This window comes from Tupaia chinensis, unplaced genomic scaffold (assembly GCF_000334495.1).
Source record: "Tupaia chinensis unplaced genomic scaffold, TupChi_1.0 Scaffold000296_1, whole genome shotgun sequence".
NCBI classification, from domain to species: domain Eukaryota; kingdom Metazoa; phylum Chordata; class Mammalia; order Scandentia; family Tupaiidae; genus Tupaia; species Tupaia belangeri.
The window spans coordinates 2532734-2553148 of record NW_006159784.1 but is presented as its reverse complement, the minus strand read 5'-3'; the positions used below and the strand labels follow the sequence as shown (position 1 = coordinate 2553148).

General features: G+C 36.5%; 1 protein-coding gene across 1 annotated transcript in view; it reads left to right on the top strand.

Moving 5' to 3' along the window:
* Positions 1 to 20415, top strand: part of NCKAP5 (NCK associated protein 5) — a 732277-nt gene that overhangs the window by 134143 nt on the left and 577719 nt on the right. Inside the window, exon 2 of the mRNA XM_027772766.1 lies at positions 3000 to 3063. Within this exon, the coding sequence (XP_027628567.1) occupies positions 3000 to 3063 (64 nt within the window). The remainder of the gene's footprint in view (positions 1 to 2999; positions 3064 to 20415) is intronic.

Below are 20415 nucleotides of genomic sequence, written 5' to 3'. Positions count from 1 at the left end.
AGCACATGGTCAGCCATGTGGGATCTGGCTGCCTTAAACTCCACGCCACTTGATGGCCCCTGGGATCAGTATAACTTTTATGTGCATTGGAAAACAAGAAAATTATGTGACTCTCTTTATTGGGATGTTTACTTTATTATGGCAGTCTGGGACCAAACTTGCAAAATCTCTGAGGTGTGCCTGTAGTTTTGTAGATTATTTGGATTTTGTATTAGAAAATTATGTCACCTGAGAATAAAAAGTTTTACCTCCTTTGAGACTCATGTATTTTATTTTTTTTCCTGTCTTGTCAAACTGTATCTGAATTTTGCCTGTATTTGTACTTTACATAAATGGAATCAGAAAGTCTATAATATTTTACATTTACATCTTTCACTTAACAACATGTTTTAGATATTCATATATGAAGGGTCTTCAGAAAGTCTATGAAAAATGCATATTGTGGAAAAACCATGATTTCCAGACTTTTCACAGCAAAATAAACTTGTGTTTTTTGTTTGTTGGTTTTGGAAAGGTTTTTGCTATAGGACATGTGTGCTCACCAGAGAGACAGAAAGAGACAGAAAGACAGAAAGCGAGAAATCACCCCCCAGGGGGGATGGCCATGCCACAATCCTTTTTCCTCCATTCTCCTCTCGGGATCTTGGGCACACACACACACACACACATGCCCAGCATGAGTTTAAGCCACTGGGTCCGGGACTCAAACAGCAGTCGACTAAATGGGGGTCCAGTGACATAGCCATTACGCTAACTGCTGGTCCCAAAAAAATGCATATTGTGGAAAAAACATAATTTCCAGACTTTTCACAGCAAAATAAACTCATGTTTTAATTCTATTTTTCCATGAAAAATTTTATCCTTTTTTGTCATGATTATGTGTTGATGATTTCTTCTCAATGCTTTATAGATAAAGTATTTTTTTGTAAATATAGTATTCCCAAACATAGCTGTGAGTTTACTCATTCTATTGTTAACAGGTTTGTGCATTCTTTTTTTTTTTTTTTTGGAGAGGTTTTTGCTACAGGTAGTGTGTGCTCGCCAGAAAGACAGAAACAGACAGAGAAACAGAAAGTGAAAAATTACCCCCCAGAAGAGATGGCCACGCTACAATCCTTTCTCCTCTATTCTCCTCTTGGGATCTTGGGCTCGCACGCACATGAGCCCAGTGTGAGTCTAAGCCACCAGGTCCAGGGCTCGAACTGCGATTGACCACGTGGAAGTCCAACGACATAACCACTGCACCAATTGCTGGTCCCTGTGCATTTCTTATTTAAGGCTATTACAAATAGTGCTCCTGTGAACATTCTGGTACTTGCATTTTGGAGAATATTTGTATTTGCGTTTCTGTTGGATTTATATTTCAAAGTAGAATTGCCGAGTCATAAAATATGGGGTATTTTCTTCTGTTTTCTTTGACTTATGAATATTTATAAATTGTTATCCTTTACTGCATTTTTAATATTTTCTAAGGAGAGAAGAGATGAATGTATGTGGGGGGTTAAATTTCATATTAAATTAAAAACTAGTCATACTCTACTTTTGAACTCATCATTCTTTCATTTGTTCTTTCGTCAACTCATCAGGACATGAGTCAGAAAACACACATGCATTCTCTGTCTAGTTTAACTTAAAAAGAGGTTCCCCGGCTCTGTGGCTCCTCCCTGTCTATCACTCTTCAAGGTGCAGACGCAGGGCTTGCCCAGGTTCCTTTATCCTTCAACCATCTCCTGGTTCTAGTTCGCCTGCTTCTTCCTATTTCTTTAGGTATTTATTTAGAGAACTGTTCCTACTCAAAGACTGCTGAGCCTTAACCAAACCAAAGCGCATGTTTCCTTGGGAGTCAAAGGCATTTCAAAGGCCTTAACAGTTAGGAGGAAAGAAATCCTCTCACACATCTTGGAATCAATTGAGCGGCTTCCTCTATGTTTGCATATAGCTGATCCTGTGTAGAGAGAAGACTGAGGAATGAAATATCATTTAAATAGTTTTTATCATAATAGCAGTAGGAGGATTTTAGGGGAAATCCTTGCTAAAACTAAGATTTGGGGATTACTGGGAGAGTTCCATGTATTTCTGTGTCATCTACTATTTAAAAGTAATTGAAAAACTATTGTAATGTAGGCATTTGCCACTTTATAAAAGTATTCTTAAAATCTTGGTGAATATTCAATATCTTGTAAGTGAAATTCCTTAGAATTATGATAAATATAAAATGAATTCCATTGCTGAATACAGAATACTAAAATAACCTGATTTTTAAATCTGCATTTTCCTCGGCCAGTTGGCTCACTTGATTGGAGCACGCTAAATCTTCATTTTCATCCGATACCTAAAATAACATGCAGAATTTTTACTTAGGTTTTTAAATGAGGAAAATAATATTGGATCCTAAAGCTGTTGGGTACCAACAGGTGGCTAAGTGTTTTACTTCACCCCATTGAGCCTCAGTTTTCTTAGCTCTAAAATGACTATGATAAAACATAGGGTGTTTTGAGACTCACATGAAAACAGGTACAATGCGTAGAATCATGTTAACTATTATATAGCAAGCCTAGAGATAATTTTCTATTATTGTTTTCAGAATTATATGGGATGTGTTGTCTGCAGTATTGGCATCGAGCAATAAAAGAAATAAAACATTAAGAATATATAAACAAAGTTGATACAGAAAAGGTAACTGAAGTATTTAGCTGTGGAAAATGTATTTGCAAATGGTGTATTTTAATGAACTTGAAAAAAAACCCTTTTACTCAACATTTAACATTTATGTGGTTATTACAAAACCCGAGGCAGAAAACTCTCTTTCATGACAGTGAATGAAAACAATGCACGAATGACCAATCACTTTAAATATTTATAGAAAGAAGAGTAGAGGAAGTGAGCTAAGCTAAGGAAGGAGATCCTCTGGAGACCTCAAAAGAATGTTCCACAGCCATGCCAGTCGCCTCTACCCTGGGAATAGTCAACTCCTAATCATGTGCTTTTGTCTCTCCAAGGGAGAAGTTGGCTGTGGCCCGACTGCAGCGGGAAGTTGCTGAAAGGACCAGTGAGGGGGCCATGGTAAGTCCTGGCTGCTCTCTTCTGCTGAACTCCCATTCTGAGGTTTCTGCCTTGAAAGTAATTTTGTCTTATCAAGAATATCTAAGGAAAATATTTGCTTGCAGAATACTTAATGGTATTTTTGTAAATGATGTATTTATAATGTGGTTTAGATAGCCCTGCCATTTGTCAAGAGAAAGAGATTAATTGTATACATATTTTAAAAAGCTGGTGGGGCTTTGAAGAAAATGTGCGCATGTATTGGAAGGGTATAAGATGTTATTTTGTGATGGCCTACTCTCCAGCCGTGGGCAACATTTTCACGAATGAGCAATCTTCAGGTTTTAAGTCAGAGCAGTTCTCTCTCATTCAGTCCTCTCAGTTCTTCAAACTTTAAAAAAGAGAAAAAGCACAAAAGATCACCAAGATGGTTTGCTAATGCAGTTGTCTTTTATTCCTTTTCTTTTCTTCACTATTTGCAGTTTATTCCTCCCTGTCATTTTTGGCTTGCGCTGTTTAGAAAACTGATGTTGCTTTGCGTTTTGAATTGTACTAAAAATCAATAGGGTTGTTTTGGTCCATAGTGACTCCATTTTATAGACTGTCTTTGCCAAAGTATCTGCCTGTGTGCCACTGTAACATCAGAGATGACTGTCTGGGGACTGGGGGAACGCACATGTGTGGATTAACTGCTGTGCTGCCTCTGAGAAGAAAACACACTATCAGATTTATTTTTTCCCCACATATGATGAAACAATGGCACACGTGCAATTTTTTAGCAGAAGAATTAGTGGGGTTTTTTGAGAAGATAATTGACACATTTTCAGACTCTAAAGGCTACTTTCATTTGATTTCGTGAGAGTTCACTGACGGGCCATCCAGTGGAGAGAGTGAGAAATTTGTGAAATATGCTGGCCTCATTCTTCTCTCAGCAGAGCAAGAGGCTGAATGTTGAGTGACTTAGGGCAGGTACAGTAGTTCAGGAGCATGCTAATAAAATGCGTAGAGGAGGTGATCACATGGCTTATTTTGCTGGTTATCTTAACGCATATAGTCTTGAATGATTAAGCAGTAGAAAGAACTCCTCATGAGCTTCCTTGAGCAAAGAAATGGAAACAAGTTGGAGAAAATAAGTCTAGTCAGATGGTGAATGGGTGCACTACTAAACATTTGTGACCTAGGCCATTCGGGGCTTATAGGCTGATAGGAAGAACAGGCCTTGAAATAATGAACATCCATTCTTTCTGACTCTGACATTAAAAAGTACCTGAATTGAAATGATCTCAGGTAACTGTCTAGCCTTTTACAAAACAAACACCCATTTAAAATGACTATGGGTGTAATTGATCTAGAAAATACAGACAGGTAAAAAGATGACTACAAAAAAAATCATTCAACAAGTAACTTTGGAAAAGTTCTCATTATTTTATTACACTAATTTTAATGATGGTAATGAAAAATCAAGTTTGGTATATTGATTGGTTTGACAAATATTTATTGAAACCTACATTAACAGGGGATCTTCAGATAGTTCATGGAAAATATGCATAATAAAAACTTCTGAATGGATTTCAAAGTTTTTTTGCACCAAAACAAACCCATACTTGAGTTTCAATTCCCATGAATGTTTTAAAGTACCCTGGTATGTGCCTGAAACTATTTTAGACCCTGGGGAAACACCAATGAACCAAACAGGCCAAGACCTGAGAGTTTTCAGACTCAATATAATTGAAATGTTTGCTGGTAGAATCAGCTTACAGGGTAAAGAGAGAGTGCAAGTTCTAGGGGCTTGCCATTTTAAATAGAATGTGCATAGCAGTAGATCACTGAAAGGTTATATTTGAGTAAAACTTGAAGTGAAGGAGTATACTATGAGAATACCTAGGAGAGGGGCATTCCAGGCAGGGAGGACAAGTGCAAAGGCCTGAGTACCTAAGGAACTGCTTGAAGAAGAGGCCCACTGGAGGAGGTTGAGGGAGTGAAAAAGAATACAAGAGAAAGTCAGAATGAAGGGTGGCAGGGGTCAGCCAGGAGGTCCCCACAGACCACTAGCTCATGATCTGAGTGATGGGAACCACTGGTATGAAGCAGTGATGTGATCTGATTTAAGACTATTTATATTCCTGCCTCCCCATCCCCCTTCCATAATTTATCACAACTCAATTCCTCAGAGACACCATAATCCCTGATTTTTATTAATTTCCTGTTTTTTCTCCCTGTTTTCCAATAGATTTTCTTTTCTCCCTCTTTCCTTATATAGCCAAACTCCTCTGAGTTTCCTACTTAATTATATCCTTCAGGTCTTTCTGCTTCTAGGATTCATTTATTTCTGAAGTCTTGCTTCTTTCAGTATCTGACAGCTCCTAAAATAAGACAGTTCTATTAATCTTTAAATTCAATTTTTACTGCCACACTTTTTTTTATGTAACTTTAGTCATGTCTATTGCAGAAATGGAAAGCAGTTCATCACAACCAGATCATGTTATGTTCTTAAGGACTTTAGAGTTTTCTGTTTTTAGCTACCTGAAAGGAGAAATGGTATAGAAGTAACTATATATGAAGTCTTTATGAAAACTCTCTGAGGAAACCTCAAATGAAAATATGGACACATCAAATTAAAATATGTGTATTTCAGTGCAAAAAATTTCATATCTACACATTGTTTTATAATACACACTTCCATGAACTTTTTGAAGACATCCCTTATATGATTAAATTGAGATATTTATTTATTTTAATTAAAATTTTTTGAGACATTCTTGCTATAGAGCATGTGTGCTCACCAGAGAGACAGAAAGTGAGCAATCACTCCCCTAGGGGGGATGGCCACATCACAATTCCTTCTCCTCCATTCCTGTTTTGGGATTTGGGGCACACACACACATGCGCCTGACTTGAGTTTTTAGCCACCAAGTCCAAGACTCAAACCACAGTCAACTACCTGGGAGTCCAGCATTGTAACCATTATGCCATCTGCTGGCCCTAAGATATTTATTTTTTAAAATAATCTATTTAGAGATTTATTTAAATCATCTAATTAGAAATTTTTATTTAAATCAAAATATTCAATGTGAAGCATGCCTACCCTTTTAAAAACTTGGCTTTATTCAATACATATTTTTATTTGTAACTTTTTTATTTTTAGAGATTTTTGCTCTTGGGCATGCCAGAGAGAAAGTGAGAAACTACCCCCCAGAGGGGATGGCTGTGCCATAATCCCTTCTCCTCTATTCTTCTCTCAGGATTTTGGGCATGCACACGTGTGTCCAGTGTGAGTTTCAAGCCACCAGGTCTGGGACTCGAATCATGGTTGGCCATGTGGGAGTCCATTGATGTAACCATTAATGTTAGGGGAAGGAGGGATAACAGATGCATTAGTATTAGACTGTTTTCTTGTGTGAAGGAGGGTTTGATGTTATTAATGTGATGTGTAAATTTACCTTGTTGTGTTGTAATGAGTGTATAGAAGGAATATAATGCTGTAATTAGTATGTTAAGCCTTATAAGAAGGATTGTGAAGTTTGATCATGAGACTGTTGATAGAATGATTAGAATTTCTCCTATTAAATCAATTGTTGGTGAGAGTGCAAAGTTAGATAGACTTGCTAATAGTCATCAAAATGCTATTGGGGCTAGTAGAATTTGTAGACCGTGTGCTAGCAGTATTTTTCAACTGTGGACTCGTTCATAGTTAGAGTTAGATAAGTATGGGGATTAGGGGGACTAGCATTCCTTGTGGGAGGAAATGAACCAGAGATGCTTTGGGTTTGTGGTGGAATCCTATGACTACAGCTCTTGCTCATACTGGAATTGCTATACCGGAGTTTGATAGTTGGCCGGCTTTTAGGTGTAAATAAGTGTGGTAGTAATCCCAGTAGGTTGGTAGAGCCAATGAATAGAATTAGTGAAGTTAATATTAGGGTTCTTGTTTGTCCTTTGTTATTATGTATTGTCATTGTTTGTTTTATGATTAGTTGGGTTAGTCACACCATCTGCTGGTCCCATTATTTGTAACTTTAAAAAATATTATTTATTTAAGTTTATTTATTTATTATTATTTTTGATATTATTATTTTGTTTGCTATAGTGCACATGCATTTGCCAGAGACAGGAAGACAGAGATAGAAGGAAAGTGAGAAAGCAAGCTGTCAGGTCCAGGACTTGAACCATGGTCGATCATGTGGGAGTTCAGCATCTTAACCACCACGCCACCTCCAGACCCTTTATTTGTAACTTTTAAGACTATATACAAGCATCATTTCAAAAGATTCTTAATTCTTAATAAATAGTTTAATTACTTTAAAAGTTGTTATGATAGGGTGCATGCTCTTGTTGGAGAGATATAGAGACAGAAAGTGAGAAAGAGAGGGAAAGTGAGATAACATCCCCTGGAGGGATGGACACACCAAAGTCCCTTCTCCTCTTGTGATTTTGGGCACACACACACACCTGACCAGTGTTTTTCAAATCACTGGGTCTGAGACTCAAACTGCACAATTTGCCATGTTGGATCTAGCCACCTAGACCATCAGTCTCTAGCTGGCACAATAAACTTTGTATTTTGAAGTAATTTTAGATTTATAAAAAATGTTGCTCACTTTCCTACCATTTATCCAGTTTCCCCTGATATTATTGGGTTGCTGGAAAAGTTATGACACATTTTTTGCATAGGAAAACAGAAAAATATCGGTCATGACTTTCTAGCAGCCTAAGAGCATCTTATGTAACCATGGTGTAATTGTCAAACCTGAGAGATTAGCATTGGTATTACTATTACTAGACTCTAGACTTTATTAGAACATCACCAGTTTTTCCACCAATGCCCTTATCCTTATCTAGCTTCCAGTCCAGGGTACCACAGTGCATGCAGAAAGATTTCTTTTAATGGCTAGTTGAGCTGGAAAGAACACGAGCTTGGGATAAGGCAAGTCTGGATTCTAGTCCACTTCTACCAGAATCAATTATGTTACTTTGGATGTGTTACTTTATTGGTGCTTGTAAATTCTATCAACTTTTTGTTGTATTAACTCTGGTTTTATTTTGGGAAACTTTCCTTGAGCCTATTAGATGCTTTATATTTGTTTTCTTTGCTCTAATCTTTTCTTGAAGAGATAATTGTCACTTTGTTTTTCATACTTGTCTTCAGTTATGTTTCACGAACTCTGGTATTATACTTCTCTTCATCCTGGGAGATTGTTTCACTTGTGCTCCATATCGCTGGCTCAGTTTACTGTAAAGTTTATTCTGTCCTTAAGGCTTCACTGTCATATTAAATTTTGCTGTGTCAGGACCAGAAGTTGGCATAATGTCTCTGTCACTGGACTCTCATGTAGTCGACTACAGTTCGATCCCCGGGCCCAGTGGATTAAACTCATGCCGGGTGCATGTGCATGTGAGCTCAAGATCCCGAGAGGAGAATGGAGGAGAAGGGATCGCGGTGTGGCCATCCCCCTGTCTTTCTGGCCAGTGCATGCTCCCTATAATAAAAACCTCTCAAAAAAATAAATAAATAAATAAACCCAAAACAAAACAAACAAAAAGCTCATCCTATTTCAAGAATATAAAGATACCTATTCTTATTATCTTCTAGAACATTCCTAATTTTTATTGTTTTATAAATAAACCTTTTAAATGGAATTGATTTGTGGGAGGACTCAGAAGAATTTTTCCTCCAAATTGATAGTTAATTTTCTAACATCGTTTACTGATTTGATGAGTATGTGCTTTATTATCACCTTTTTATAGTCCAAGTGATCTGCGTTAATTACAGAACTGCTTATACTTTTTCGTGAAAAGTACTGTCATACAAGCTGTCCTGAAAAAAGAAAATAAGATAAATCTCCAAATCACTTTTTAAAATTATTTTTATTATATATTTTTATATTATATTTAATTACATATAGTTTTACATAGTATAACATTTCTTTTTCCAGCCCAACTCACTTTCGAAAAATAAACTTTTCATTACATCAGGACTGCAGAGAGAGTGTAGACCATTGCCATGCACCTGTACCAGCTGCACTTGATGCTAACACCCTATGGTGGTATGGTACACTCATCGTAATTAATGAATCAGTGTTGACATGTGACTATTAATAAAGTCCAGACTTCATTCAGATCTCCTTAGCTGTACCTAATACCCTTTTTCTGCTCCTGGATAGAACCCACAACATATATTACATTTATTTGTCATGTCTCCTTAAGCTTCTGATTTTGACATTTTCTCAGATTTCCCTTGTTTTTGATGATTTTGACAGTTTAAAGAAATACTTGTTTTTTGTTTGTTTGTTTGTTTGTTTCTGTTTTTGTTTTTGCTTTTTACATTTCTCTCATTGGAGTTTCTCTGCTTTTTTTCCTCATGATTAGACTTAGGTATATTTTTGGTAGGTACACCACAAGTTAAAGTGCCATTGTGTTACCCCATCATATCAAGAGAATATATTATCAATATGACTTATCACTGATGATGTGAACCTTGATAAACTCGGCTGAGATAGCTTTTGTCAGGTTTCTCCACTATAAAGTTTCTCCTTCCCCCCCCTTTTTCAATCCTGTACTCTTTGGAAGAGAGTTGCTATGTACAGCCTACACTTACAGAGTGAGGAGCTATTTTGCTTCCTTGAGGGTGGAATGTCTACACAGATTATTCTGAATTCTTTTCACTGGGACATTTACCCCTTTCTTCCCATATATTTATTTTTTCAGTCATTTATACCTTTATGGATACATTGATATTTATTTTAAACTTTGAGTTTAAATCAGAACTTTTTTATTTTTCCTCAACTTATACCAGGTTTGGCCATTAGGAATTCTTTTATTGGCTTCTTGGTTCCCTTTAAAAGTTCCCATCTTAGTTTTTCCTGTTGTTTTCCTTCTTCTTCCATTTTTTTTTTCTTCTTCTTTGCACTTTCTTACTTTCTGGCATTACAAAATGCTCTAGACTCATCTTGTGTCTATTTTCTACCCTAGTCTTAAAATCAGCCATCTCTAAAGAGAACTGGTTCCTTTCAATGGACCACGGTGTTTGAAACCAAGATTTGCTAAATGCCGCCTCACCTTTATAAGACTTGTTTAGTGAATTGCTAGTTAACATTGAAAAAATCATTAGTATAATTGGCAACAGTGATGGATTAAGTCAGGGTGCAAAAGACTTAATAAACACAGAATAAAACATTTGATAAAATTCAATCCAAGTTCATAATAATTTTTGAAAAGCATTCATTTAAGAGTGAGAACTTCCTTAAATTGATAAAGGCTGTCTGCCGAAAATCTTCATGTACTGATGAAACGGTAGGCGTGTTCCTCATAAAATCAATGATCAGCTTGGAATGCCTCCTGTCACTGCCTCTAGTCACAGCTGTTTCTGGTCCTTCCTAGCACAATAAGGTAAGATAACTAAATGGAATAAGGGTTGGGGGAGGAGTCGGAAGCACAGTTTATACTATTTGCAAATGACTATTGTCTAAATAGAAAACCTAAGGTGATCTGCAGACAAATTTTTAGAAGATTTCAGGATATCAAATACAAAAATCAATATAATTTCTCTGATTTAATCATCAGCTCCTAGACAGTGTAATTTTAAGGGACCAGCGTAATGGTTATGTCTCTGAACTCCCACGTGGTCAACTGCAACTAGAGTTCCGGACACAAAACATACACCAGGCACATGCATGTATATGCCCCAAATCCTGAGAGGAGAATGGAGGAGAAGGGATTGTGGTGTAGCCATCATCCCTGGAAAGTGATTTCTCACTTTCTGTCTCTTTTGTCTACTTTTTATGTGGAATAAGGTGCATTTCAAAAGACTTTGTGACGGAGGAAAGCATTTGTTTAATCATTGGACATCTGCCCTGTTTGAAAATATGGGAGTGCTCACATGCTCTGCTTTATAAACCCAGCTGATGGCATTTGTAGTTGCTGGGGGGTCAAAGGGAGTGTTATCTTTGCAACCTAGTCCAATTCCCAGCCATTTCGTGTCTTACAGTGCTATCCTCTGCTGCCCTCCTACCACGTTAGACAGCTGTAGCTATTCGGAAAAAGTGTGAGCCTCAGCTCTCTTGTTTTTGTCCCAAGATTTATTTTTATTTATTTATTTATTTTTTGTAAGGTTTTTGCCATCAGGCACATGTGCTTGCTGGGGAGAGTCAGAAAGAAATAGAGAGAAAGTGAAAAGTAACTCCCCAGAGGAGATGGCTACACTGCAATCCTTTCTTTTCCATTCTCTTGGGATTTCAGGTATGCACGCACACCTGTGCAGTGTGGTTTTCAAGCTGCTGGATCCCAGACTCAAACCGTAGGTCCTTATGGGAATCTAATGCCTTAACCATCCCAAGCTTTAGGAAGCCCTACATGGATGTCCTACAAGGTGATTCTCTCTTAGTTCTCCTAATCCTCCTCCAGTGGCCAGTAGTCTCTGCTTAGAATTTATTTGAAGCCCAGAGTACTTCAGAAGGTTCTTGTACCTTGCCTTTAGCTTTCAGTGGTCCCTGGTGCTCACATACATTGTAGGAGGGGGCATTCTACCTTACGTCTCTTTCTCTGATGTATTGATTCCAGGTGAAAATTCAGTGGCAATGGAAAAAAGTTAGTAGCTGGAGTTACCTAGTGATTTTAAGCAAACATGCCAGCACACTCAACCTTTAAAGCTTCAGATTGGGGCCAGCAGATGACATAGTAATTACATTGATGGACTTGCACACGGCCAACCGTGGTTCAAGTCCCAGAGCTTGAAAATCATGCTCGCACATGTGTGTGTGTGCCTAAGATCCTGGGAAGAGAATGGAAGAAAAGGGATTGTGGTGTGGCCATCTCCCCTGGAGGGTGATTTCTCACTTTCCCTCTCACTGTTTCTGTCTGTCTGTCTGTCTGTCTCTCTCTCTCTCTCTCCCCCTCCTTCCCTGTAGTGAGCACAGGCACTTTTAAATAAAAAACCTCTTTTAAAAAAAAGTTTGTTGGTTTTCCCTAACTTCTGTAGATGTTGCTTTTTTTCCATCTGATGTCCTGGTTCTACTTCATTCCTTGGAAGGGATAGAAGAGCAGGGTTTTAGCTCCTAGCATTCAGTTTGTTCCCTAATGGCTTTAGTTCTTAAATGGCATTTTCCAATTTAAAATGTTGACTCTATCAGATTTGTTTTTATCATTATGGTGGTAGCAGCAAGTCCTTTACATTTGCCATAGCCTGTGCTAAATTTGATTCCCCCTCCCCCCCAATATTCATGCAACTGTTCTCACACCATTTGTAGACCAGACTTCCCTTTCAGTATTGAATTACCTTGGTACATTTATCAAAATTTCTTTTTCCCTAATTATCATTAAAATTCAATTTCAAAATTTCTGACTTTCATGATATCCCAAGGATCTAGGGTAAGGCCCCTTTTCAAGTGCAATGATACCGATTTCCATGGTGGTTAATTTTCACCATTCTTCAGTGACTCAGACAAGGGAAATATCCCCTTGAGTATTTATGGGGAACTTAAATCTAAGTGCCTTTTGCTAGTGATTGATAGTGGTACGCATGGGAAGACAAAATGAATTGAGGAAAGCGTGTCAAATTTGTGCTCATTTTTACACTTACTTGGTACTATAAATGATCCCAGTTTCATCTGGATATCCTGGCAAAGTACTTTCACTGGATTTTTAGAAATCTGTGTCATCTGATAACTACACCTTCTGGAACTTTATATCGTGTTATTCTGACTGCAACACTTTTTAGAAGAACACCATTTTTGAGCTTTTCACCTCAGTGTGTCCTGATTTTGTGCCCATCTAACCTTTCATGTTGCCTTGACTCATAGCTCTTATGTGTAGAGATCATGAAAAAGTTGGTGAGGCAATTTTTACTGTCACTGTCACTTTAGCTCATAGCATTGGATGTGTATGGTATAAAAAGCCAGAGTTCAAATAAACTCGAGAAATTCAACATCTTCATGCTTACATAAGTGCTTCAGCCTTTCAGGAACTTAAGTTAAAAGCTCTGAGGAATCTTTCCAAATTGATAGTTATCTAACTTTTCTTTCTTTCTTTAATTTTTTATTTTTTTGAAGAGGTTTTTGCTATAGGTTGTGTGCGCTCTCCAGGAAGACACAGACACAGAGATAGAAAGTGAGAAATCACCCTCCGGGGGGTTTGGCCATGCTGCAATCCCTTCTCCTCCATTTTTCTCTTGGGATCTTGGGCACACACGCACATGCGCCTGGCGTGAGTTTAAGCCACCGGGTCCAGGACTTGAACCATGGTCGACTACTTGGGAGTCCAGCGGCATAGCCATTACGCCAACTGCTGGTCCCAGCTATCTAACTTTTCTTAACTAATGCTACTCAATGGAGAGGAATTATTTTTTCATAGATACCTACTAACAGTAAGTTGTTTAGTATCTGTCTGTACTTTGGTTATCTGTTTTATCTAGCTTCATAATTACCTCTTTGTTATTATTTGGGCCTGGGAATTCAAGGGTATGTATGCATCTTTTTTTTTGCGTTATTCACACTAATGTTTAGTTATTTTAGTTTGAAAGTTTTGGATTAGATATAAAAATGAACAAGACTCAAGATGCTGAACCTAAGAGATTATAGGAAAAGGTATCCCATATAATCACCAATAATAGGGAACACAGGAGGGATGAATAATAGAAGCATGTAGTAATGTAGAAGAGACATTAACCTAGAAATTCTGGAAATAAAAAGCTTAACTTCTGTGTCCTTAGTGTGACATTTGGGCCTACTGGGAATGAGATCCCAGGGGATGTGCATGCCGTCTGTGTAAAATAGAGCAAGAGGTCAAAAAGCCAGACTGAGATGCAGGTCCCTGGTCATAAATATTATCACTACCTTTAGTGCACTATGAGGTACATTTCAAAAGACTGTGATGAAGGAAGATATTTGTGCCATCACTGGACAAAAATAAATGTATTCTATTAGAATTTGGCATTATATTTATTGATCTTTATTGCTGAATGAAGTGTAAACTGAAGTATAAAACTCTAAATGAGAAGTCAATTTCAGGTACAGAATATTTTAAAACTCTTCAGTCAAAAAGAACTAATGTTGCATCTACTATTCATCAGTACAATTAGGTGTGTAGTAGGCTATACCTCTAGGTTGTGTCAGTATCCCTTCAGATGTTCACATAATAATATTGTCTTATAACATCTTTCTCAACATTAAGTGAACTTGACTATGTGTGTGTGCATGTGTATGTACGTGGATTTTTGTGTGTTTTTATGCACAAATATGTATTAAATTTTAAAGCAGTGAATTCGCTATCAGGTTTCCCTTAGCAACTGTAACTGTCACTAACCCAATTTGTGAGTGGGAAATCATCAGCATACTTAATTTTTAAAGATGTATTTATATTATACAGAAACTGTCTCTTTAAACATAATTTAAAATAAAATCAAAATTTTTATATCAAAGACAAAACACATCTGAGTAACACAGAGACTACAAACAACTAGTATATATTTATTTAATTTCCTTAGATATTTACAAATTTCATGAAACTTTTGTAATTATTTACCAGAACACCCTTAATTTCAAGGTCTTCATACAAAGCCAATTTCTCTTGTTTCTTAAATAAACCTTTTTGACAGATTTGTACTTTCATATGAATTTGTCAGAAATAATAGAGACATGCCAGTGTCCCTTTAGTCAATTTCACTGATGGTGACATCTTGCCAAACTCCACTAAAATCATAATTGACATTTATACAGTTAAGATACGGACATTTCTACCACTATAACTGTCTTTTTATAGCCACACTCATTTCCCCCCTGCCCCCACCACCTTGTTTAACCCTAGCACCAATGAACATGTTCCCCACTTCTATAGTGGAGTCATTTCAAAGCGTGTTACATAAATAAAGTCACGCAGTATATAGCCTTTTAGGTTGGCCTTTTCACTCAGAATAATTCTTTGGAGAATCATCTAGGTAGTTGTGTGTATCAATAATGATTTCCTTGTTGTCACTACATAATATTCCATGGTGTGAAAGTATTATGATTTTTAAATCATTTACCTGTTAAGGGACATTTTGAGACTATTACAAATAAAACTGCCCATAAACATCCTTGTGCAAGTTTTTGTGTAAACAAATGTTTTCATTTCTCTAAGATAAACACCCAGGAGTTGCACATGCTAGGTTAAATGATTAGTTTTTTAAGAAACTGCTCATCTGTGTTTTCGAAGTAGCTGTACCACTTGACATTCCTGATGGCAGTGTATGAATAATCCAGTTTATTTACACCCTCACCAAGCTTTAGTGGTGGTACTTTAAAAAAATGTCTTTAGCCTTTCTGATAGGTACGTAGTAATACTTCATTATGGCTTTAATTCGCACTACTGTAATGACTAGTGTTCTTGAATATCTTGTAGTACTTATTTGCCTTCTACATATATATTTGGTGAAATGTCTCTTTGGGCTTTTTGTTCATTTTCTATTTTGCTTGGTTCCTTTTCACAATTAAGCTTTGGGGGTTTGTTATATATGTAGATACTAATACTTTGTAGAATACGTGGGTTGCAGATATTTTCTCCTGGTCTGTATACATATGGGGTCAGCCCTTCACTATTTGGTGAAAATACTATCTTTCTTACATTGGGTTGCTTTTGTATTCTTTTAAAAAATTATTGGGTGGGCTGACCCAGTAGCACAGCTGCTAAGACCTGTGCATGTGGAGTCCGATCACACATGGTGGACCACGGCTTGAATACTGGCCCTGGTGGCTCGAAAATTGTGCTGGGCACTTGTGTGTTGGTGTGAGTGTGCCTGCTCCAAGTCCTGATGGAATGAAATGGAGGGAAAAGGGTTGTGTTCTGATTATACCCCATTGGGAGGTGCACCTGTTCTCTATGGTGAATGTTCAAGCCCTCTTGCAAATAAATTACTAAAAAATTAATCAGGCTTGTCTGTGTAAGTCTACTTCTGGTTTCATTATTCAGGTCTGTTAACCTATGTCTGTCCTTCCACCAAACCACGTAATCTTGCTCACTGTAGCTATACAATAAGTCTTAAAATTGAGTAGTGTAATTCCCCTCACTTTATTCTAAATTTTTCAAAATCATTTTAGCTTTGTCTCTCCATATATGTTTTTAGAATAATTTGACCTATACCTGCAAATCTTGCCAGGATTTTGATAAAAATTACATTAGACTCATATATAAATTTGGAGAAAATGTACAAAAGAATTCAGTCTTCAAATCTATAAACCAACCTCTCCATTTATTTAGATCTTCTTTGATTTCTCTCATTAGCGTTGTGTAGTTTCAGCGTGTGATCTCATGTATGCTTTGTTAGATTGGCATCTAAGAATTTAATTTTTCAATGAGTATAAACAGCATTTTGTTTTAAAATTTTCTTCCATATATTCATTTGTAGCATATAAAAATACAATTGATTTTGAGTGCTAATCTTCTATCTTGCTGAATGCAGTTATTTTAATAGTTTATCAATTTGTTGGTATTTTCTACATATTCAATGTCTTCTGAAAATAGAAGCAATTTATTTCTCCCATTCCAATCTCTAGGATATTATTTGCTTTTTCCAATGTGTAGGATATTATTTACTAATTGTTCCCACTAGCTCTTTCAGCATTATGTTGAATAAGAGTGGTGACAGTACAGGCTAGCTTCTGCTCATTATTTGGGAGAAAGCGTTCTCTTTTTACCATTAGGTGCATAGCTATAGGTTTTCTGTGGATGCACTTTATTAAGCTGAGTAAGTTCCACTCTATTCCTATTTTTCAGAGGGTCTCCATTATGAATGGGTATTGAATTTTGTCAAATTCTTTCTTCTGCATCAACTGATATTATGATTTTTTTAGCCTGTTTTAAAAATGGATCTCATTGATTTTTCAGTTTCATATCTCTTGAATAATTTCTACATGGTCATGGTGTTATCGTTCTTTTTATATATTTATTACTGAATGCTATTTGCTACGATGTTGTTAATGATTTTTGTGTATGTATTTAGGAGGGATATGAGTCTGTTGCTTTCTTTATTTATGCTGAATCTGTCTTATTTTTGTATCAGAGTAATAGCAGTTGTAATGTGAATTGGCATGCGTTCCCTCTTGTTCTGTATTCTGGAAAAGATTGCTTGGAATTCATGATAATTCTTCTTTAAACATTTGAGATAACTCTCTAGTGAAACCATCTGGACTTGGAGATTTCTTTTGGGTGTGAGTTTTTAAATTATGAATTCAATTTTCTTAATGGGTGTGGACATTGTTTTCTATTGAATGACTTATACTTGTATTTTTCAAGGAAATTTTTTTATCCAAGTTGTCTAATGTGTGTAGAATTATCTATAGTATTTCTTTACTGTTCTTTTGATGTCTGCAGTATCTATAGCAAGGTCCTTTGTTTTCTTCCTAATATTGCAAGCTGAGTCTTCCTTTATTCCTTTGTCAATCTCTCTAAAAATCTATCAATTTGATTGATCTAAGATCTAGCTCTTAGTTGAATTTATTGCTATGCTCTGTTGCTCCTCTACATTCAGTTTCATCGATTTCTTCTCTAATATTTATAGGTTCCTTTGTTGTGTTTCTCTGGGTTTATTTTGTTTTTCTTTTTCTATGTTCTTGAGATGGGAAGCTAAATTGCAATTTTGAGACTTCTCTTCTTATGCATGGATTTAGTGCTATAAATTTCCCTCGTAGCATTGCTTTAGCTGTGTAACACAAATTTTGTTATGTCACATCTTCAGTTTACTTCAGTGCAATGTATTATTTGATTTCTCTTGAGACTTCTTCTTTGACACATAAATTACTTAGAAGTGTGTTATTTAGTTTCCAATTTTTTGGAGATTTTCCTGTTCTCTTGTTATTTATTTCTGTTTTGATCCTATTGTGGTTAGAGAACACAGTCTGTTTAATTTCAAGTCTTCCATATTTGCTGAGGTTTGTTTTGTTATTTATAAGGTAATTTATCTTGGCAAATGCTCCACAGACACTTTGGGAGATTATGTATTGTGCTGTTGTTGAGTGGAATAGATGTTGATTAGACTCTGTAGTTGGATGATGTTGAGTTTCTCTATATCATTGCTGATCAGTTATTGAGAGAAGGGTGTTAAAGTTACCAGTTGCAATTCTCAATTTGTCTATTTACTTCTGTCAGATTTTCACATACTTTTCACTTTTATTTGGTATGTAGACTTTAGGGTTGCTGTGTCTTCTTGGTAAATGTATAATTTTATAACTATGTGATGTGCTTCTTGTCTCTGGTAGGACTCTTCGCTGTGAAGTCTACATTTATCTGATACTGATATAGACACTATACCTTTCTTTTGAATAATGTTTACATCATATTTAAATGTGTGCGTGTGTGCATGTGTGTGTGTGTGTATAATTTTTTTTCCCTAGAGGGTACAACAGATAGCCTCATAGCCTAGAGGTTAAGAGAGACTGATCTCACATGGTCAAGCATCATACATATCCCAATCTAGTGACTTGAAAAACGTGTTGTGTATATATTCATGTATACACAAAATCCTGACAGGATGGAGAAATGGAGAAGGGATTGAAGTATGACAATGCCTCCTTAGGGGAGTGCTTTTTCCCTCTCCTTCTATCTACACATGCCCTCCAGAAATGAAAAAAAAAAAAGTAAACAGTATTTCATTGTGTATATATAACACAATTATTTACCAATCAGTGGACACAAGTTATTTCTATATATTGACTATAATTACTAATGCTGCAATGAAGATGGGAGTGCAGAGAACTCTATAATATGTTCATTTCATTTCTTTTGGGTATCTACCCAACAGAGGTATAACTTCCTGAGCCTTAACTCTAATTCTATTTTTATTGGGCTGTCAGGAAAGTCATGATGCCTTTTTGCATAGAAAAATATCACAGTTTTCCTGACAATCTAATACTTTTTTGAACAAACTCTGTACCGTTTTCATAATGACTGTACTTATATTTCCACCAACAGTGTACAAAGGCTCCTTTGTCTCCACTCTCAGCAACACTTTTTATCACATCTTTCTTGTTGTCGTTGTTAAAACAGAATTTTGCTATATTGCAATCGTCCTGCCTCAGTGTCCTGAGTAGCTGAGACTATGGGCACATATCATCATATCCAGCTTTGGGAGGGGGCCAGAAGTTGAACCTGGACATCATATTTGGCCTTAATCTGTCAAGTAGCAGCATTAACCAGCGTGCACTACTGCAACTGGGCCTTTCTTCTTTTTGGTAATAGCCATCCTAGCAGCTGTAAGGTAATAGCTCATTGTGGTTTGGGTTTCCATTTCGCTGATAATTGGTGATGATGTGCACCTTTTTGTATACTTATTGGACATTTTTACGACATCTTGGAAAACTGTCTCTTTAGGGTATTTAGGGACTTTACCCATTTTTAGTTGGGTTACTTTATTTATTGTGCAAATTCCTTAAATATTTTGCATATCAACTGTTTATCATATATAAAGTTTCAGAATGTTTTTGCCTAATCCTCCATTTTTATTGTGTTGATTGTTTCCTTTGCTGTACAGAATCATTTTTATTTGTAGTGCCATCCTGTTATCTTGTTTATTTTTGCTTTTGTTGCCAAGGCCAATATTCAGGGGCTTTCTCATTTTTTTCCCCTAGAAATTTTATGGTTTCAGATCTTACACTTAGGTCTTTAACCTATTTTGTGTTAATATCTTTTTTTAACGTACTGTTCCCTCTTCAGTGAACTTTAACCATTTGTTTATGGTAGGTCTACTGTCAATAAATTTTCTTCAGTTTTTCTTCATCTGAGAATGTCTTGATTTTTCTTTTATTTCCTAAGGGACATTTCGGAAGGATATAGGATTTTGTATTGACAGTTATCTTCTTTCAGCATTTGAAAAATGTTGTAGTACTTCCTTCTGGCCTCCAAGGTTTCTTTTACTTTCATTTTCTTTTATTAAAGTTTCTGCCATAGAGTGCATGTACTTTCCTGAGAGAGATAATGGGAAACAAAGTGAGAAATCACCCCCCAAGGGGATGGTCATGCAGCAATCCCTTCTCATGCATTTTCCTCCTGGGATTTTGGGCATGCATGCACATGCACCCAGTGTGATTTTTTATTTTTATTTTTATTATCATCATAATCTTCTTTAATTACATTGGATTACATATAACTTTACAACGTATTACATTGCTTTTTCAAAAGGGAATGCCATGCATGTCAGTCAATACAGAGACACTAATCTCCCCACTTCATCATTCAATATCTTTTCTATGTTTTTCCCAATCATTATTATTATTATTATTCTAATTTTTTTTTTTTGGAGAGGTTTTCGCTATAGGGCGTGTGCGCTCGCCAGACAGACAGACAGAGAGCCAGAAGGTGAGAAATCACCCCCCAGGAGGGATGGCCACGCCCCAGCTACTTATCCTCCCTTCT